Raw genomic sequence first — 21,587 nt, 5'->3', positions numbered from 1 at the left:
TCTTACATTAGTGAAACACATCTTTGTTGTGGCCCGCGATGTAATTCTCCTCTATGCTCACAGGCAACATCTGAGGTAGGACATTAGCCCAATAGACTGCATTTTAGACACAGTTTAAGGATGTCACAGGAGGATCATTTCAGAAATTAAGAAAATACAGCACTACCACATTTAAGATTCAAACAAGCGTTGTTTATTATCCATTTTCTACAATGGGCAAAACAGCCTCAAGGTTATATTAAATATCAGACATGAGAACCATTTCATTTGGCAAATAAGTTCACAGAGAATTATCTTAGCAACTTGCTTTCACATGTGCAGTATTTTTTATAATTTTATGTTGCATTTTTATTACAAAAATATAGTTTTATAAAGTATTCAACAGAAAGGAAAATGTCCAATAAAAATGGTATTCATCTTTTATTTCCCTGCTATTTAAACATGATCTCTAAAGGAAAGTAATGAAGTATCAGATAACACCTAGGAATATTTCTGTCAACTGTTCACAAAAACAGAATACATGAAAGGGCCCTGTAGTTTGTCTAATTGACTACTGCTAAATCAGGATATTAAAATACATTCATTTTAGATATTTTAGCAACAGCTAGAACAGATATTTCAGCTAGAAATCTTGGAGGGGTTGCTATGATTACAGCTTGCTTTTAAAACATGACCTTGAAATCACAGACTGAAAATGTACATCTCTGTCAGCTGAATCTCTGCTAGGCAACAAGTGATTTGACAGGTTGACAGCAATCTGCCTGAATGCTGTAAACTGCAGGTTGGTAGCCTCTAAAAGCAGCATTTTGACAAATACTATTTTAGCCCTCAGGGTTCTGTCTATAAATAACAGGGCCAAATGAAACACCCTTAGCATGGTGATGTCATTTTGTGCAAAGTACTTTTGTCCCCTAGGGATGGATTCAAAGGACCATGAGCAAAAGGAAAATGTTTGCTAGTACAGTTTTGCAAACACTTGTGCAAGAGGTTGCAGAAGAGTTCATGCAGTACTATACAAAGTAGATTCTACAGCAATTCTCACACATTGTAAGAGATTGCAAGAACTCTAGCACAAGTGGGAGAACATTGGATTTTGGATTATGTTTCATTTCTGCAACTTGTGCTAGAGCAGTTAATATATAACAGCCCTTCCATGAGTGGCACACATCTTTCACAAACAGAAAGCTGCTTTCAGATCCAATCCATAACCTTACACAACACTGATTTTACTATCATTCATGACAACAATATCTATTTCAACTAAAACCTATAATTGCATACTTACTTATTTCCTACAGCACATGTGTACTGCAACAAATTTCTTCATACCTCAAATAAAACTATATTATAACAATAGTCAGTAGAAACACCAGCAAAAAGCATCTTTGGTCTTTATAAATATTGTGGAATGTTCAAAAGATGAATATAAAAATATTGGCATCATGCAGCATCTGTAGAAATTACAAAACATAGCACCCCACAACGGTCCCAATCTGGCCTGTTGACTCTATTTAAATAAGTCAACATAGTTGTGTTTCAATTAACCTTTATACTTTGTTTGCTTAGGTGTTGACAGAGATTAAAATCAAAACCTTCAATAATTAAACACTTATATCAAGATATCAACTAAACATTACAGAATTGTTCCTTGCGTTACTACAAAAATTTCAGAGCTGGGTAATTTAAATATGCTAGAATGTTGAAAGTAGGATTTTAAGACATATTTAGCCCCTTCATTTTTCTTCATGACTTTTTACATCTTTTTCATTTTCTTATTTTAAAAAAATTAATCCAGCATATGGAAAACCCCGAAATACTTCTGAGTGTTTCAGTGCAGTAATCTTGATGCCGCCCCATCTTAACAGAAGCACTATTTCAAAAGACACTTCATTTTTCAACCAGGATATGCTTTTTGCAACGTTAACCGTTTTCTTCTAACTGATTTACCTATTAAACAAATGGGAAAAAATTATTAGAATGGTTTAATGACTTATTCATCCAATGACCTATTTCATAGGCTTATGGAAAATAAGGAGTTGATTTTGATCTTGGTTTTTACAAACAACCTGTGAGTAAGTCAAAACTACAACTTCTAATTTCAGACAAGTACAGCTGTTGCCAGTGCTCTTTTAAATGATTTAAGGCTTTTTAGAAGCTATTGGACTGTTTTTGCCACAACTAATAGAGGTAGTTTTCTAACAATTATTATGTCCACTGTCACACTTCTACACTGACCATCTCCTTTAAAAATTATGGCTTACATAATATAATCTTCTACATGCTCTTCACAAAGATGACAGTCTTCACATTCAATTATTTGAGAGAAACTATTGACAGAAGTTCATTTGACACTTGCCTAAATACTCCAAAACATTCTGGGGAAAATTTAAATCATTTACAACGGGTATATAATTACCAAATGCCAGTTTAGAAGGTAAATCTTTTTTTAATTGACCATAATGAATTCGCTGAAACCAATCTATGAAAACCATGGAAAATAGATAGACAAATTAAGCCACTTGACAATTTCAAAAGTTTCATTTGCCATACATCTGCTATAGGAAAGTTTTCCAGATGGCTTCTAACAAAGTTGAATAAGAAATCAGAAACCAAGAGCTTTTTCTAGGATCACAAACAGGGGCAGTCCAAGCTGATCTACTACCCCAAACAGTGACTGATCTGCTGCACCACCACTCTAGCAGTATGTACACACAAACCAGCAGATCTTGATATGCCAGCCAGTAGGTGTACACAAACCACACCAGTATGTACTTCCTGCTCCTCCAAAACAGCTTCTTCTTGGGAGGATCTTGGGAATGGAAACGGAACTTCTCATCTCCCAGCATCCTCCCACCTGGTCACTTTGCAAGAAGCAGTGGGGGAGCTGCAAGAGAAGGTAAATGGCCGCTACCCCTTCTCATATACTCTTTGAGCACATGAGAAGATGGGGGCAGCAGTTGGGCAGATGGTGAGCAGGGCTCAGGTTGCTGGGCATCCCCCATCAGCTTGGCATCTCCCAATGCATCACTCAAAGTGGCCATTTCAAACACCCACATAGCTGGGCTGCCCCTGATAACAAAAAGTTGTATGTCACTAACAGAATTGGGTACATAAAAGCAAATAAGAATGAATGAGATAAGAATGCCACCAAGCACATCTGTGCTCCCTGCTAATACATAAAGATTTGAACATGCTTTCTTTTTAAACACTGACCACAATGACCAAATAAATGTATTTCAGAATGAAGGAAAAAGAACTTTATTGCAAAAAGATTTCAAATGAATGAAAAATCTTTCTTGCACATTAATAGCTACAGAAATTGTTTGTAAAAATAAAAAAATCATTTTTACTCTGCCTTTTTGTTTTTAAGCATTTGATAGACAGGAGTCTGCAGGTCTTCAATTGTCTCTTCAATTGGCTTGTTTAGAGTTTCTGGAAGTAGAAGAGTCAGGAAACCACCCGATAACCCACTGAGTCCAAAGACCACAAATGGTACAGATGGACTAAGAGATTTCTAGAATAACAAAAACAAAACTGTTACTAATTGATAGCCAAACACAAAATAATGCACTACTCAATTCATATACAAGTTCAGTAGTTGGAGGAAAAATGTGTATTTATTTGACTTTGGCCCGCCTTTCTCCCTGAAGGACACCCAAGGCAGCTACAATTAAAATACATAAACTATAAAATAGACATTAAAAACCAGCCTGTGATAAGCAGCAGCAATAAAAACCATCAATTAAAACATTAAATAAATTACCAAAAAGTAGCCATCATACCCTCTTACAGAGTAAGTAACTAAGGGTGCAATCCTAACCCCTTTTGTCAGTGATTTCCAGCACTGGCATAGCGCTGCCAATGGGACGTATGCTGCATCCTGCAGTTGGGTGTCACTCACAGAGGCCTCCTCAAAGTCAGGGAATGTTTGTTCCCTTACCTCGGAGCTGCATTGCCCTTATGTCAGTGCTGGAAAACACTGACATAAGGAGTTGGAATTGCGCCCTAAGTATGGGTAACTGGGGATGTAACTCATTATAGAAATGAGTCCCAAAATGCTTATGCAGGCAAAAAGAGTAAATGCTGAAATGTCTACCTACGAAACCTCCCCCCACCCCAGCAACACACCTGTATATTCTTATTAATTTTCTTCAGCAGCTGCTTCCAAGTGTCTCACCACACCAACCAGCCAGGTGGGGGTGGGGAATATGTGAGTGGATTATTAACAAACGAACAGTGCAATCATATGCTTACCTTCTGCTACTGCAGCAGCTGCTGCGTTAGCCTAGGGTGTTGCAAATGTGCCTTAAAGCATGCTTGTGGCCTCCTGTGAACAGGCTGCGCTGACGGGAAGGCCCACACTATCCTGCCAGCTCCAGATCCAAAGCAGTGTTCGATGGAGCAGGCAGAAGGTGTTCCAAGCAGTGCAGGGACGGGGGTGGATCAAGCCTGGGATTAGTGGTGCTGGCTTACACTGTAGCTGATTCCTTATTCCAAGTCTCTTCCCCCAACACAGGGCTTCTCGGACTTGTGCCAGCAATTTCGCTGGTGCAGATCCAAGTAGCCACACTGGGGCAGGCTGGGGCTCTACCCCTAGGAGACCTAACCTAACCCTTACCCCTAAGAGACCCCCAGTCTGCTCCTAACCAGTGCTGGATACAGTGTGAGCCATGTGGTCCTGCTGCACCGGCAATGGATAGGATTGAGCTGTAAAACTATAAAAGCAGCATTAAAACAAAGGTTCAAACCAGTGACTAAAGAAACAGGGCCCTAGGGCAGTGTTTCTCAACCAGTGGTATGAGGTACCAGCAGTAATACTTGGAGTTGTACTCGCAGGACCCCTAGACACCTGCCACCCAGCAGTGAGACCAGTAACATGACACAAAAAACAGCAGTAGGAGGCTCCAAAGCCTGCTTTTCTGCACTCAGAAAAGCCCTCCCATCCACCCCAAGCCTCTTACTGGTGTTTGTTGCGACGCATCTGGCCTCCCAACCCAGAAGTAACTGGCAATAATGTCACCACCAGCTATGTCCGGTACTTCGAATATGTGGTGCACATGAAGTAGTGCGGTGGAGGACAAACATTAAAAAACACTGTCCTAGGGCATCATCCCTTCTCAAAGGCTAAGCAAAACAGATGTGCTTTAAAACCCATCTGGAAAGTATCTAAAAGGGGGGCTGTTGTAAGATTTTTCTGGAAACTAGTTCCACAGACATGGTGCAACAACAGAGAAGGTGCTGGATCTTGCTGCCATCCCCTTGGCCTCAGATGGCAGCACTGTCCTAAGCAGGGTCCTCCCTGCCGATATTAGGGGCCAGGCAGGATGACGGGGGAGAAGGTGGTCCTTCAGATATCCTAGTCCTTAAAGAAGTGAAACTGGGTATGAAACTCTTTTCCTAGTGCCATTTTCCCCAACTGAAACTTCTGTCTGGGCTGCTACCTCACATCTCCCTCAAATAAGGTTGTGACACCTATTCCAGCTGCTGAACAACAATAGACGAGTTCTGTCTTAGGCCTAGTGCTTCGTTAGCTAAAGAAATATCTATACTAACATAGTTTCTGGACAGTATCCTAAGACACTTGTAGAAGTAAGGTGAAACATTACTTTGCACTCTTCTACATGCAGTTGTGCAAGCACATGTGGAAGAAATTATACAATGAGGTGCTTATAATTCTGTGAGTGACACCTCCTGCAGTATCTTGTGAAACATGCTGCATAACACAGAACAAGCATAAAGCCAAATCAAGAACCATTAAGATTTCTGTGTGCAAGAACTTCACGTTATCACTTCCACAGGTGCAAGCCCCTTTACATGAGCAGAATGATAACTCTCAACATAACCCTATGTGTGTCTCCTTGAAAGAAGCCCCTCCGGGTCCAATGGAACTTTCTTTCAAGTACGTGTGCATAGGATCGCAGAATACAATCTTCTGTCTATACAACGCAAACCACGTTTTGTGAGGATGATCAAATCACATCAAATACGGTCACAAAAAACTATAATTACCTCCTAGAAGCATTTATTTTAAGGTGATGCCACCATTATTTAGATATTAGACCAGTGATTTTCAACCTTTTTCATCTCATAGTACACTGACAAGATGGTAAAATTGTCAAGGCACACCATCAGTTTTTGGACAACTGACAAGGCGCACCACACTGCTGGTAAGGGGCTCATATCCCCCAATGGACCCATTAATACACGACCCTCCCCTAAACGCCCACAGATTACCTGTGAACCATTCACAGCAAACCAGTGTACCATGACATGACTATAACTCATATTAAGTGTGAGGTGTTTTTTTTTTAAGCAAAACAAGAGAAAAACACTTACCAAAGAAGGAACAAATGGAGCAAAAATACCACCAAATCTGCAAATCATTGAACAAACACCTAAGCCGGCATTTCTGTTTTAAAAGGAGACACTGTTTTACATTTTTCCAAATACTCATACAACAGAAAAAAAAGACAGCAATGTATGTTTCACCAAACACACCAATTAGTTTCATTGGAAAATACACCCACTACTAGTTTTCAGTGAATTCAGGCTTTATTCAGAGACTCTACACACAGGCTGCAATCCTATACACCAGTGGTTCTCAAACTCTCAGAGAGTGTTTGAGAGCCACTAAGTCTTTGTGTCAGAAGGCAGGAGGTGGAGGGAAGGCAGAGATGCGATGCGCAGCATCGTGGCTCTGATTGGGGTGCAGGGGCATGCTGCCACTCACCGCCACCTGCAGGAGCCTCCTGGGGGTTGGGGGAGCCCGGCGCCAGCCTCAGCAAGGCTCCCGATGCAACGCAGAGCCCTCCAGGAGGTGATCATGACCACTTCCTGTTTATCTCAAAACCAGAAGTGGTTGCAATCGCTTTCTGGAGGGCTCTGCGCTGTGTGGGGAGCCCTACTGAGGCTGGCGCCAGGCTCCTCCAACCACCACAAGGGTCCTGCAGGTGACGGTGAATGGCAGCCCACCCCCTCACCTGATCAGAGGCATGATGCTGGGCATTGTGCCTCTGCCTTCCCCCTTCCCCTTAAAGGAAAACAGCACAGGCTGGGGTGTTGCAACACCCCAGTTTGAAAAACACTGCTTTACACATTTTCCTAGGAGCAAGCCCCAATGAACTCAGTGGAACTTACTTCCAAGTAGATATGCATAGGATTGGGCTGTCAATCTCATCCCCTGAATTGGATGTCATCTCTACTTCATAATTCATACCATTCATTTGCAGAAAACTGACAATCAGCTATGAGGTTCCAAAGCAGTCAGTGCCAAATCATCACTGGAAACCACTATTCCAAGCTATATTATATGAATGAAATGAAATATATTCTTTGTTTCAGGAGAATCCAATTCGGCCATAAAACAAAACCAACAATAAATTTTGTTACAAATTCTGCCTCTGAACTTCTTGCTTTGGAGGAAAGACTGAATATTAATGTAATAAATAATATAGTTAAGTCTAGTCAATAGTTCCTGCTGAAATTATTTATCCATGGAAAAATGCAATGTAAACTGGAGAAGACATAGAAAATTCTGCAAAACAGCATACCACCACTAGGTGGTGATACAATACTATTCTTAAACTATTCCAAACTTGGTTCTCAATCTTTGCTTCTTTATTAATATTGATGTAGTGCTTTTCTTTTTTCTTTGTTTTGTGCAAAGTTTATTTATTTATTACAGATACAGGTAAGGAAAATGGGTTAAACTTAGGGCTGGGACTACATAGGTTACATATGAGGATATTGGCCATAGATTACAACATGTCTTAATCCAAAAAAGAAATCAACAACGACTGGGGAAAAAAATCATTGATACAAAGATTATCCTATTTGTCATTATACTAATTAATGATTTAACTAAACAATCACTATTGTTTAACTAAAATTATTTATCCAATCATAAAAAGGCTTCAAATTTTGCACATAGAATATTCTTGCTGCTATACTGATATGTACAATGAAATGTTTCTTATATTGGTCTTCAATTTCTGATATCAAATTTAAAAGGAATATTTCCGGTTTAAATGGTACTACACAATTCAATATCTCTTGTAACAATATATATCATTTTCCAATATTTCTTTACTTTCCACATAATCACCACATATAATAAAGAATTCCCTCATTCTCTTTGCATATCTAACAATTATTTGATGATCCAGGGTACATTTTTGCTACTTCCTCTGGCATTAAATATCCTCTATAAATCAATTTATATAAATTCTCTTTAGAAGATACCGCTTTAATTATCTTAATACCACTTTAATTATCTTAATATTTGTGTTCCAACTTTGTTTTCATTTACATCTACTTGATTTGACATAATTAATGGAATACTTTCATTTTCCCAAACTTTATGGTGGTTTGATATGAATTTGGGGTGCCAATTCTAAAAATGCCATCCGTTTTGCCCTATCAGGTCTAATTTTGGAGATACAGTATAGCCTCATTAGTGAATGGTTCAAGCAGCTTCGTCATGAGGAAGCCATGGTGTAGGCTTCCTCATGAGGAAGCTGCTTGAACTATTCACTGAAGAGGCTATACTGTATCTCCAAAACTAGACGTGATAGGGCACAACAGATGCCATTTTTGGAATCAGCACCCCAAATATACCCAGGGATTGGTGTAACGTTTAAGGAAGCAAAATGTGTGTTGGTCTGTGTTATCATTTCAAATGAACTAAACACTAAAATTTAAATCACAATATGGAAAAAAATACCAACACAGTCTTCCTTGAAAAGCAGTATACTGTACAATATTTTTGTTTCCTAAATATTCATTTAAATTTTCAAGCCTTATTTTTCAACTGTTTATCACTGGCAGAAAAATTGCACGCCATAACTCAATACAATTCCTAAAGACAAGAGATGTTAGTCTTTCCAATTAGGGAGATACAATCTGCATTACTATAGCTCAGCAATTCTCAACTTCCTACCTTCACAACCCACCAGTGTCCTTGGTCGGTGTTGGGCCTGCCACAACCAGGAAGCTACAAGATACAAACCAGAAGCTGCTTCCAGGTTGTGCCAACCTGCAACCTACACCATTGGCTGCATCGCGCTGTTTCACACCCCAGAATGCCTTGCAAGCAGCTTCAAGGGCGCAATGCAGTGCAACCAATGACATGGGTCAAGGGACTAGGGTGACCTGGAAGTGGCTTCCAATTGCAGCAGGCCCCATGACCCACCAAAAATGGGGTTGTGACCCACTCGTGGGCCGTGACCCAGTTTGAGAAACGCTGCTATAGCTCATGCTGGGACAGCCCAAACAGTTTTCAGAGTTTTGCAAGAGGATTGAGATTTACTCTATTACTACTACTATAAAAGAGTGGTAGAGGATAGCACAACTTTACCCAATAGTTCTTTGGCCAATTAATGGCCAACAGAGTTGCATAAGAGGCTCTTTAATACCAGCCCACACCCTTCTGTTCCTCTGACAAAGCTGCTCACATCTTAAATGAGCCACTCTTCAGCAGAACACTGGCACAACTGTAAATCCTGATAAGGATTAATCTGGCTTAACTGTATTGGGCTTTACAGCTGTTAGTATTTGAGAATCTTATGTGATTGGAGTGAAGCATACAAGCTACCATTTACCTCACTACTGTTGGGTAGAGTTCTGAAGAGTAAATATATATGATGTTGAAGGCAGCACTTACAGTCAATTTTCCATATAAGGCTAAGAGACTAGGACTGAGGAAAAATCCTAAAAAATAGAGCACAGAAGAAAAAAGTAAACAACCACTTGCAAATAATTAAAAATAATGACAAAGTCACCCTCCTCTGAGCAAAGTCCTCCCAAGCAGCTCCCTTAAAAACCCCTGGAAGTTTATTTTAGACATTCTTGTGTGTGTTCCTACTGTGATTGAGAAAACTCCCCTGGAATGGCGGAGAGATGCCAAGATGTGCACATATCGCAAGTGCACGCCTCTTTCTTCATATGGGGCTGGGTTGGGCACTAGCAGCATTATCTGACCCAGCCCCTTAAAGCACTACAAACATTATCTTCTCATAATGCAACTTGTGTGTAAACAGAAAAGGCTGCATTTCCTTAGAAAAAACATAATACTCACCACCAGTATTTTCTGGTAAAAACACGGTCAATAGACAGGCAATGCCTGCAAATATCAAAAAAACAGTTGTACTTTTTCGTCTTCCTGACCTAAAAAAAAAAAAGTAGCAAAGCACAGACTAAAACTTTTGCAAATGTGTTTATTTTTAAAATTATTTTACTTTTGTATCATTGTTAAGGGCCAAACAAATAAGTAGTGGAGAGCCATATGGGCACAATGGAAGGAAAATCCATCAAGAGCATAAGGAATGCCGAAGTGCTACAAATCTCCTATTTCTCGCCATGTCTCAAGAGATGAGCAAATCAGTTTTAAACAAAATATTAGCCTTCCATGAGTGAAGATGACAATCTTACATTTACTCAGCTGCATATGGTAACAAAGGTGCTATCCATTAAGGAGTGCTCAGATGTGGTGTTACAGTCTCCCCAAACTTAAGGTTTTGGAGAAATTCAACATTCATGCCCACACTTCAAAGGCAGATTTAGAAACTCTCATTACAGAGAACATAAGAACAGCCCCACTGGATCAGGCCATAGGCCCATCTAGTCCAGCTTCCCGCATCTCACAGTGGCCCGCCAAATGCCCCAGAGAGCACACCAGATAACAAGAGACCTGCAACCTGGTGCCCTCCCTTGCAGCTCACATAGCCCATTTCTAAAATCAGGAGGTTGCACATACACATCATGGCTTGTAACCCATAATGGATTTTTCCTCCAGAAACTTGTCCAATCCCCTTTTAAAGGCAACCAGGCCAGATGCCGTCACCACATCCTGCGGCAAGGAGTTCCACAGACTGACCACATGCTGAGTAAAGAAATATTTTCTTTTGTCTGTCCTAATCCTCCCAACACTCAATTTTAGTGGATGTCCCCTGGTTCTGGTGTTATGTGAGAGTGTAAAGAGCATCTCTCTATCCACTTTATCCTTCCCATGCATAATTTTGTATGTCTCAATCATGTCCCCCCTCAGGCATCTCTTTTCTAGGCTGAAGAGGCCCGAACGCCATAGCCTTTCCTCATAAGGAAGGTGCCCCAGCCCAGTAATCATCTTAGTCGCTCTCTTTTGCACCTTTTCCATTTCCACTATGTCTTTTTTGAGATGTTGCGACCAGAACTGGACGCAACACTCCAGGTGTGGCCTTACCATCAATTTGTACAACGGCATTATAATATTAGCCGTTTTGTTCTCAATACCTTTTCTAATGATCCCAAGCATAGAATTGGCCTTCGTTACTGCCACCGCACATTGGGTCAACACTTTCATCGACCTGTCCACCACCACCCCAAGATCTCTCTCCAGATCTGTCACAGATAGCTCAGAACCCATTAGCCTATATGTGAAGTTTTGATTTTTTATGCACCAACTTGAGGCAAAGTTTTTCAGCAATGTTATCTATCACAGAACAGTATACACACAGAGAACTGGAAAGCCTTACCATGATCTCCCAATAAAGAACATACAGAGTGGAAATGCTGGAACTTCTACAAGGCCATAAAGAGCCACATTTAGATACAAATTCCCTCCTAATTCACCAGCATTCAATGTTAAGCCATAGTACACAAAACTGCACACGAACCTGAAAATTTCAATGAAAGGTTAATCAACCTGTGGTTATCAGAATCAGCCAGGGGTTTATGTAATGTTAAGAACACTTTCACAAACAAAAGATACATTTAGAACACTGCAAGGATCACAAGAGAATTCCACCAAAGATGTTGCTTAGTTACTAGATTCCTTCAGAAGGGAGGGGCAGAATCTTCAGGTTCACCAACTTCCCTTTCTATTTGAGGTTCAGTTCCTGTGGAAAACTGGCACTCAAATATATTTGTGCCATAAATAATGGCTCTACACATCTGGTAAGGATTCTGTTGAAGCCATTACAGGCCTGATTGTACTGGTTTTTATTTCAACTAGATGCTGAAGATTCAGACTCATTCCTGAGCATGAACAACTCAACTCCCTCCAACACTGGTCTCTTCCTAACAACCCTGAGGTCCTGGAATTGGAAAAACCTTGGCATGCTGTGTTCCCCAGCAGAGGAAAACAGGTATGATGGATGACTGGGACTCCACATCAGAGCTCAGTCCACTCTCCTCCCAGATGAAGAAAGGATATAGGGAAGGAAATGGTTTAGCCTGCTGGGTCCCCAGAAAAACAGGAGTTCATCCCCTTTTTCTCAATTACAGTAGAAAGGACAGGCAGAAAAAAATACATGGTGCCAAAATTCGAAGTGGAAGATCCTTGTCCTCTGGCTCTCATTCATATATATATGAAGCTCTTTTATATATGCATGCCTTAGGAGTGCAGGAAGAAGTCTAAAAGGAAGCAATAACAGTGTGCTTCTCACAAGCATAATCTATTTTGCCCTTGTGTCATGTGTGTGGTACTATGGTTTGTGTAACACACAGACACTCACTCACACCCTCTCCTAAAAGTTTAAGAAAATCCAGGACAATCCTTCAGTAAGAAAAGGTGATCAAGGAAGCAAGCTCTCTCAAAATATTTATTATTCTTTTGAATACCAGGTTATATTGGATTGTACGTATCTTAAGAAAGGTCATTATGACAAAGGACCACTGAAATCAACACGACAAGTTAATCATAACTAACTGAAGTCCTGTCCATTTCAAAACGACTGAAGAATCTTAACTTTCTTAGAAGACAACCCACTAAAACTGTTGTTCCAGTGGAGCATCAGCATAACAAAACCCGAGAACTTCCAATCAGAGCCTGCCTCTCTCATGCATGAGTAACTCATGCACTCTCAGAAACGCTTTTTATTAATTACCAGATATAAACCAAGATGACGGTGCGCCACCGAAGAACTGGGTTTTTAACTAGGTTTAGGACACCAGGTGCAGAATCATCCTTTTTTATTGCTCCAGTATGCTGTTTCAGCTTCACAGACACTCTCTCTTTTCCATTACCAAGGGCTATGTACTGTAGAACTTTCTCAGCTTCACCAGTTCTGCCTTGGGAGTATAACCACCTTGGTGATTCTGGAAGCATACTGTAATCCAAACAGTAGAAAAGACACACCTATGCTTATCCACATACGGTATCAATCCTTTTTGTAATCTGCATATTAATGCAAACATATTTTCTAGGTGATCATACGTTATATCTTTTTCAAAGCTTAGCAAAAGCTATCTACCTAGAAAGCAGGTAAAAATACAGAGCACTTTCTAGAGATGTTCAAAGATTCCACAAACCACTGTGAGAAAATGATCTCATTTATCTAAAAGTTATTGTGTATTACCATCATGGAACACAAAGGGCATGTCCAGCTCCCTGATCTCTAAATCCCCAAAGTAACAATACTGTTCATACCCACCCTTACGGTCATATTTCCTTATCATGTCATTGATTATAATTTCTATTCACAATTATACGAAACTATAAAAGTACATAAAATCATGTCATGTTCTAATAATCTTTTCTAATAAAGCTGTATTATGGAAGCATAGAATCAGGGTTGGATCGTATCCAATCTAATTTTTCTTCTTATTTCATTATTCCATGTTGTCAGCATGGTGTGTACAAAGCTAACTAGAGCATATCACACTTCCAAATGGCAAATGAGGTATCCCACAATACTATTCACTTTAAATTACCATTAACTGGTGTAAAAGACAGACTAAACAAGCTGTTTCATTCAATATGACAAGAGAGACAAACCTACCGGAACCAACACATCATAATTGCTCATTACATTAGAGCCATAACCAATTTAACTATAAAAGTAGTATTATTTCATGAAATATATGTCATTGACACACAGCAAAATGCAAGAGGGAAACATCTAATTAATTTTTTCCTGTAGATTTCTCTTCTCAAACCCATTATTATTCCATCTGCTACTCTGTTACAAACCATGCCTTTTACACATGGCTTCCACTAATGCAGATAATCTTGATGCTCTTATTGGGCTAAATAAGCAAGAGCAGACATTTAAGAGATTGGGACTGGGCCACAGCATACATGCCCACCCACCCTCCCATTCCCTTTTCAGTGTTGAATCGTAGGTGTCACTTTACATCTGCAGTCAGTTCTCTGACTAACAAAGAGTTTATATCAGAGTTCAAATCTCTACTTTTCAGAGATATACAGTCATGTGTCACTTAGCGACAGGAATGCAGATCAGCACCCACATCATCAAGCAAGGCTTGACGCTTGCAAAGCCTCTGAAAGGCGAGGGGAGCTGTGCTCCCCTCATCTCCAGTGGCTTTTCTGAGAGGCATCCAGCGCATTCATGCGCTGCCTCTTCTAGGCTCAGAACGCCCATTTCAGGCAAAAACACAAGACTTCTGGTTTCCCAGGAAACTGGAAGTCACATGTTTTTGGCCGAAACAGCCAGTCTGAGCCTTGGAGAGGCAGTGCACATCTGCTCAGGAAAGTCTCCAGAGGCAAGGGGATGATGGGGGGGGTGAACAGGGACCAGCGGCGGACGTCAAATATGTGGGCCATCACTGACCGGAGTGTCGCTAAGCAATGCTCACCTGTAGTACAATATGGCAAGCATAACTCCTGAAGCCAAATCCCTCAATCTATACACCAACACAAATTTACCAGACCTTCAAAGATCTGGTCTACCTTTAATGTTCTCCCCTCCAGTAATAGTAACACATTTTTGGCTGAAAAGTTTTATGTGTAAAATAGTTACTTACAAAGACAGAAGAAAAAAGAAAACTCCTGGAGAATTTGATATGAAGGCAAGGAAGCGCCATTCCCTTATGAAGTATCCCAGTAAGGCATACACTGCTATGCCAACTGCAAATGTCACATTTGTTAATGAGCCTGAAAAGAGAATTTTTTTAAGCTGGCATATAGCATCTCTCAGTATTTTACAACCATAATTCTAAAACCCAGACCCTTTTAAACTATAGTCAATAAGCTTCCAAAAGACCTGAAACATCTTTTTGGAATTTGTCAATTGGCAACAAATTTGAAACAACTTACACAAAGCACTTTATCTATAGTGCTTTAATCATATTCTAGCCCAATGGGAAGCCAAGGTTTCCTCCTGTGTAAATGAGCCTCTATTAGCTATGGGCTCTTGAAGGTCCCCTTGCTTTTCCCAAGACAAGGAAAAGGCGAGGGAAAGCATTACTTCCACTCTGAAGTAAAGCAGTCAGGGAACAAACCAGCATCTGAAAACTCAGTTTGATCATGGATCCCCCCCCCCCCCACTGCAGTAAAAGTTTTTCCTCACTTTTCTTTCCTGTGTGAAAGATGTACAGGGGAAGAAGTACACAAATCCACCATTCAAAAAGACTTATGCCAGCAGTGGTGTAACCTGGAATGCCACCTGATGCCATTCGAGACCACCACTGCTGCTACACAGTTTTAAAAAATAGCAGCCACTTACCATGCCCTCATGCAGTTTCCTCAGTTACAGAAGTGCAGGACTTCCACATGTGACTTAAAGCACTGGTTCCCAACCCATGGTCCAGGGACCACAGGTGGTCTGCGAGACCCTGAGAAGTGGTCCAGGAGGTCTTAAGCAAAAAACAACAACAAACTTTTGATCACTTCCAGTGTCTCTCTGAGCAAGCAGTCCCCATGGACCACCAGAGAGAGCAGAGAAAGGACCACCTGCAGCTAGTAGCAAGAGCAGCAAACCACAGATTTTCTCTATAAATAATAAATATCTAAAAAACCTTTTCTAATTACCGACAGCCCGCATTATCTGAAGGTTTGGTACCTGCAGATTTCTTCATCTTCATGTCCCCAAACCCCTGATGCGGGCCAATCGGAAGCCTCTGGAGGTGAGGGGAGCTGTGCTCCTCTCTGGAAGCTCTTCTGAAGCCCACAGAAGCTGTGCATATCTGCCTGCAGCATCTGTGGGCTTCAGAAGAGTCTCTGAAATGACTGGAGCTCAGCTCCTGTGGGATTTGGGAACGGGGACGAAAGCTGCAGGTTTTGAATACCTGCAGTTTTCCTTATCTGAGGAGAGTCTGGATAATTATCTATGATCTTATCCATGGATAATGTGGGCTGCCTGTATTACAAATTTAAATGTATTTTTTGTGTGCAAGGGTGGGGGATTGCGTTTGGTCCATGACAATTCCAATTTTTGCCTCAGTGGTCCGCGGTCTCCTAAAGGTTGAGAACCACTGATTTAAAGGAACTGCACAAATGAAAGAGCTACAGCAAACCAGACATCTTACACTTCCATGCCTGAAGAAACTGCATGGGGAGCATGGCAAGGAGGCAGGTGATCCACTTCCTGCTTGCTTTTAACAGGTGGAAAGCAAATCAGTGTGGGCTGCATTTGAAGCAAACTAGAGGGAAGCTGTGGTGGCGGCAGGGTGAAGGATACCCCAAATCTGCCACCCCCTCAACCCCCCACAATCTGCTGCTGATGCACCCCATATCACCCCAATGGATAGGCCACCCCTGGCTTACTCACATAGCAGGAAACTTTTATTTCCCATTAAGTCTGAATTGGGTCACTATTTCAAACTATTCTGTTTCATGTCCTAATCTTGAAGAGTCAATATAGTGTAATAAGCTAGTTAAGAAATGTATTGAATTCCCATTGTTTAAGAGTACTGGGGTTTTTTTAAGTTTAAATAAAAGAAAAAACATGTCAGACATGAAACAGACAAACATAGATGAAGCAACAAAGGTTATAACTAATGTATCTTTGAGTATATCAACAGTAATGTAGATCAGGGAGGGGAGTTCAGAACTTCAAGAAAGCACTGAGCAGAATACCCTTTTCAAAACTTGCACTTCAACCCCACATGCATTTATTTGGAAGAAAATTCCACTATAACTTTAAAGTCAATATTCATAGGACTGCAACATTAAATGTTTCTTAAGAGATACTGGGTCAGACTAGCACAAGTCACCTGCGAGGAGCCAAGGGTGTCGCAAACATGCCTTACTCAGAAGTCAGTGACTTTATGGCATTTGCCCAACCGCACATGAAGTGGACATGACTGGAGCAGTAGTGCACCACTGAGGAAGATGTGGCTGTATAGGTACCTGGCCCTTTAAAAAAATTAAAAGCACAATGTGGGGAAGGAGATTGTAGGAAAGAGGGTGTAGAGCAAAACTCCAACTGTGGGGCAAGCCACCCACTCCTATGCACAGCTGCCATCTCAAAAATTTCATATTTTGCCTTTGCAGCAAAAAAGTAGTATTTGAAAGGAAAAACAAAAAAACTTGAGTTAAATTACATTAGCAGTGGTTTATGAGGCCTCTGTCACCAGTATCATGACTAAAAATACATCAACATTTCATTCTGAAAGTTAACAGGGCATGGTTCCCTGTTCCTGCTAAGTGTTACTCTACTGCCTCAGCCTACTCAAAGGCTGAGAAATACCAAACAACACAGCACCTGAAATGGCAGCAGCAAGGAGTGGAGCATCTCTTCAATCTTTCAAGGGCCAGCTCTGCCAGAAAACAATACAGACACTGAACAGGAAAGACAAACCATAAAGGGGAAGTAGACAGAGCAGCAAGTTGGGGAAGCAGCAACAGACAAACAGGAAGGAGTATTTAGGGAGAAGAAAAATCAACAAGAGAATGAGAACATGGGACTACTCATTCAATTTCCTAAAAAGTAAAAAGAAGCACACACACACAGGAAAAGGAGGTCAGAACTGAAAAAATAGGACAATTTTGAAATACCACTTTAGTTCATGTTTCATTTACAGTTAATGTAAAATCACATAACTGAAAGCTCCCGCAAACCAAATGGCCAACCCACCCTGTGTGTAACATATATGAACTGCCACTGCTTAATTTCTCAATAGTTTATGACTCACAGCTGAACTGTGTAAACTCCACTGACAAAGCATACTTCATATTGCAAGTTCTGTCTGGAGTGTTTGATCCAGGATGGCTCATCCACAAGTTGTCACTTAATGAAGTAAACAGTGATGAATATGCATCAGTAAACCAGCCCTCTGATCATCTGTTTGCTCAGCAGTGACCACTTGGGGGACACAAGTTTAGCCTGTAAGTCTTCAGACCAGGGCAAAGTTAAATTCTAGGAAATGTCCAGTTAAAGATGAAAGAAAAAAAAATCATGTAGGTTTCCTGCATACATCTACAGAAACTTGGGAAAAACTGAGTGTTGTTCAGTCACCCAGGAGGCCAATGACAAAACTTTTCACCAGACTTTTCACACTGTGCTGATCAGAAAAGGTAAAACAAGCTGGGAAGGGAGGGCTCCTTCAGAATTTGAGAACAAGTATTTTAAAAGGGGAAGAACAAAGGACAAGAAGAAACTGTGGTAGAACATTCAGTTGTTAGGAGTGGGCCCAGTCATTTTCTAAACTTGCTGAGCATAGAATTAAGGATGACTTTCAGGAACAAAGAAGTGCAAAGTAAGGCACACATTTTCACAAAAAAAACTGGCAAATTATTGAAAAGGCACCAAAAGGCTGTGAAAAGGCCGTGAAACCTAGAATGAAAATAGTGACTCATTTGAAACTTAATACCTACTAAACATAAAAAACTCTAAATTTGCAAAACTGTTAGGAGTTACATTTACTTTACAGATTTGTGCTACATTCTCATAACTTACCTGTCAATGCCCAGAATGACTTTCCCACATATTCTTGGGTCAAAACAAAAGACACCAAAGACATACCACCATTTGTCATCCCCACAAAAAAGCGGGACATTGCAAAAATTTCATAATTTGGTGCAAATGCCGAGACATAGCCAAAAATGACATCAAAGAAGAGACCTACGAAAAACAGAGTGAGTGAAAACAGAATACATTAATCTCAAGTAAGGAAAAAAAGTTACAGGGAAGGGAAACGTTACAGGGAAAATTACAGGGAAATGTACTACCTGTACATTGTACCTTGGGTGAAACCTTAGCTCTACTGAAGTAAATCATCATATAATACTTTTAATACCTTCAAGACAAAAGCATGTTAGGTGTTTAACACCATTCAAGTAAAAAACCTAGGAGTAAAGTGTACTTTATAATTTTGTTAGTCTTCGTTTATTCTAAAAGCAGCCATTTTCCTGGAGCTATAAATATCAGGCCTGCTTCAGAAGCCTTCAGCCACCAGGCTGGGCTGAGCTAAAGACTCTTGCCAAGTCATCTCCTTAGCCCTTGCTGTGCCTTAACACATGCTGCGGGAAAGAAAAGGTAGTAGCCAGGGGTAGCTCCAACAACTGACAACATAATACTTGGTTGCTTTTAATTGTCTGCGGACCTCTTTGGATGGCCTTGGCCTGAAAGGCAGTATACAAATAAATAATCAAAACACACACTGCAAAATGCTAATGATGTGATCAAGATGACTTGAGTGTCATACGTCTATGAAGGCACAACTCCCCCAAAAATGAGATTGGCCGGCTACAAGTTATTAAACATGTCACATTTACAACAGGATGTACATTACCTAATTTAAACCACAGGTGGTAGTCCTAAGTTATATTAAAAGAAACCAGATATCAATTAGTTGGAGGAAAACCATTCCTAACGCTAAAATGTTAAGTGATTCCAAAAGCAATCAACGAATGCAACTTCTTTAATAGTTTGTCAGAGTTTTCCAAACTGTGGGACAGGAGTCTATTTTTGATGGGTTGCGAAGCTTCTGAAATATTAAAAAAATATTTGCTAACATCCTTGCCCAGTTTACAGAAGAAAATTACAGCAGCAGGCAATCTGGATGGAGAGACCACCCTTTTGAATGGAATGCTAACCTGTGGTATAGCGTAATTTCATACCCCCAAATTAAAATGTCACATTTTCTGATTTTCTGTAGTAATTGGCATGGCATAGATCATGTGTAAACCCAGTTTAAACTTTTGTCTAGACTGGAAGTTCATGACTGCACATCCTGCTCTCCAGTTCAGCCTTCTGGAATGACTGTAAAGCAGTGATTCCCAAACTGTGGGTTGGGACCCAAATTTTAGTGGGTCACAAAATTGACAGGGTAGATTAGGCTATGTGCATCAAAGGTTAATAAAAGCTGCTACTTGGTGGGGGGAGCACTGCTGCCCAATTACTATTATAGCCACACTCCTTGGCATTCATATGTCAGGCAGCAACAGCCTTTTAGGGCTCATAAAGATAGGTGGGTTCCAACAGAGAGTAATTTTAAAAAGTGGGTCCCAGTGCTAAAAAGTTTGGGAACCACTGTTTTAAGTTATAATATAGAGCTAAACTGGTTCCAGAGGGGAGATGTATTAGTCTGTAGCAGCAAGCGCTGTAGCAGGAAGCCCAAGAAGCAGTCCTGTAGACCTTAAAGACTTTATGAAGCGGACAAATCATATGCATAGCAAACAAATGTTCTTAATGATGGTTTTCTTCTATATGGGGTTCACTCATAAGATATATGGTAACCTGCTATAGCCTGAAGTATATTTGCTGTAAAAGCTATAACTGTATTGCAAAATTAACTTTTAACAACATTTTTAGCTGAAGTTACTCTGACTATATATAATGTTGCAACTTTGTGGCGTAATTAGGGAATTTTCAGTTTTGTAATTCCATAAGGTTCATCCAAACATCTGTAGATGCGAATACTGACTGGATAGTTTTAACCCTAATTTTTTTTTGAAGTATTCATAAATTGTCAAGATGGAAGCATGAGGAAAACTTCCCCAATGTTCTATATTTTCCATAAAATCTTACCTGATAAATACACAGGCTTCCTGCCCAGTTTATCAGACAATTGGCCAAATGTGATATTTCCAATAAGTAACCCTGCAAAGTACAAGGATGAGGCCAGGCTCACCTTGTATGCTTCATGCATAATTAAATACCACTGTTGAAAACACAAAGTAGTTAAATTTTAACATTTAATACACAGTAACAAAACCCAGTGACAACTTATGTAATCTCAACAGTTTGAAGGGCAAACCAGCTATGTTACTTTATTCATTAGAATCAGACTGCTAGCAATTTCCTATTCAACAAATTGGGAAGGTGGGTGGGAAGGAAATGTTGAACTCTAAATGGCCTATATTTCCTTCCTACACCCGAAATCTGCTTCTCCCAAGTTTTTTTCTTCCCAACGTGGCTCCAAAATCAGCCCCCACCAGGAAGGTATTAGCTGGTGAGAAAAAAAATTGAGGGACAGGAAGCAGACTGAGCAGCAGAAGGTTCCTGTCCTCCCCTCCTGCCCACACATGTTGCATTTTAAGTTATCCCTCACTTTTAAGAAATAGGTATGACCCATATTCTGACAGTTGTGCCCCTATAACAAAAAACTGCGTACAACACCTTTCTGAATTCTTGAAGTAATACTAGTAAAACATTATGTTTCTCAGAAACTTGATTTAAATGTTTCTTATGCTATGTCTTCCTCTGTTGGATAAATCTCCTCTGCCTGTTCCTCCTGGAACTATTTTGGTTTTTCTATGGTACACTAGTTGGGTAAGACCCAAAACACACAAAATGGAAAAAGATCTGGCTGTGAATGAAAGCAGGCTATCCTAAATATCACAGAAAAGGAGTTGTGTCACCACATCTCATTTTCTACAGCCCCCAAAGTAAGAAGTCATCTCAAGAGAGGAGGCACCAGAAAAG

General features: G+C 40.3%; 1 protein-coding gene across 1 annotated transcript in view; it reads right to left on the bottom strand.

The window, feature by feature from the left end:
- Positions 1–204: 204 nt before the first annotated feature.
- LOC136644603 (solute carrier family 22 member 15-like) overlaps positions 205–21,587 on the bottom strand; it is a 29,502-nt gene continuing 8,119 nt past the window's right edge. The window contains exons 3-11 of the mRNA XM_066620620.1: positions 20,691–20,823; positions 18,618–18,782; positions 14,743–14,872; positions 12,864–13,085; positions 11,511–11,651; positions 10,076–10,164; positions 9,600–9,708; positions 6,337–6,409; positions 205–3,514 (exon numbers count right to left, since the gene is read on the bottom strand). Of these exons, the coding sequence (XP_066476717.1) occupies positions 3,347–3,514; positions 6,337–6,409; positions 9,600–9,708; positions 10,076–10,164; positions 11,511–11,651; positions 12,864–13,085; positions 14,743–14,872; positions 18,618–18,782; positions 20,691–20,823 (1,230 nt within the window). The 3' untranslated portion in view covers positions 205–3,346. The remainder of the gene's footprint in view (positions 3,515–6,336; positions 6,410–9,599; positions 9,709–10,075; positions 10,165–11,510; positions 11,652–12,863; positions 13,086–14,742; positions 14,873–18,617; positions 18,783–20,690; positions 20,824–21,587) is intronic.

This window comes from Tiliqua scincoides, chromosome 3 (genome assembly GCF_035046505.1).
Source record: "Tiliqua scincoides isolate rTilSci1 chromosome 3, rTilSci1.hap2, whole genome shotgun sequence".
Classification (NCBI taxonomy): Eukaryota; Metazoa; Chordata; class Lepidosauria; order Squamata; family Scincidae; genus Tiliqua; species Tiliqua scincoides.
Note: the sequence above shows the minus strand (reverse complement) of the source record. Positions and strands in the feature narration are given on the sequence as shown.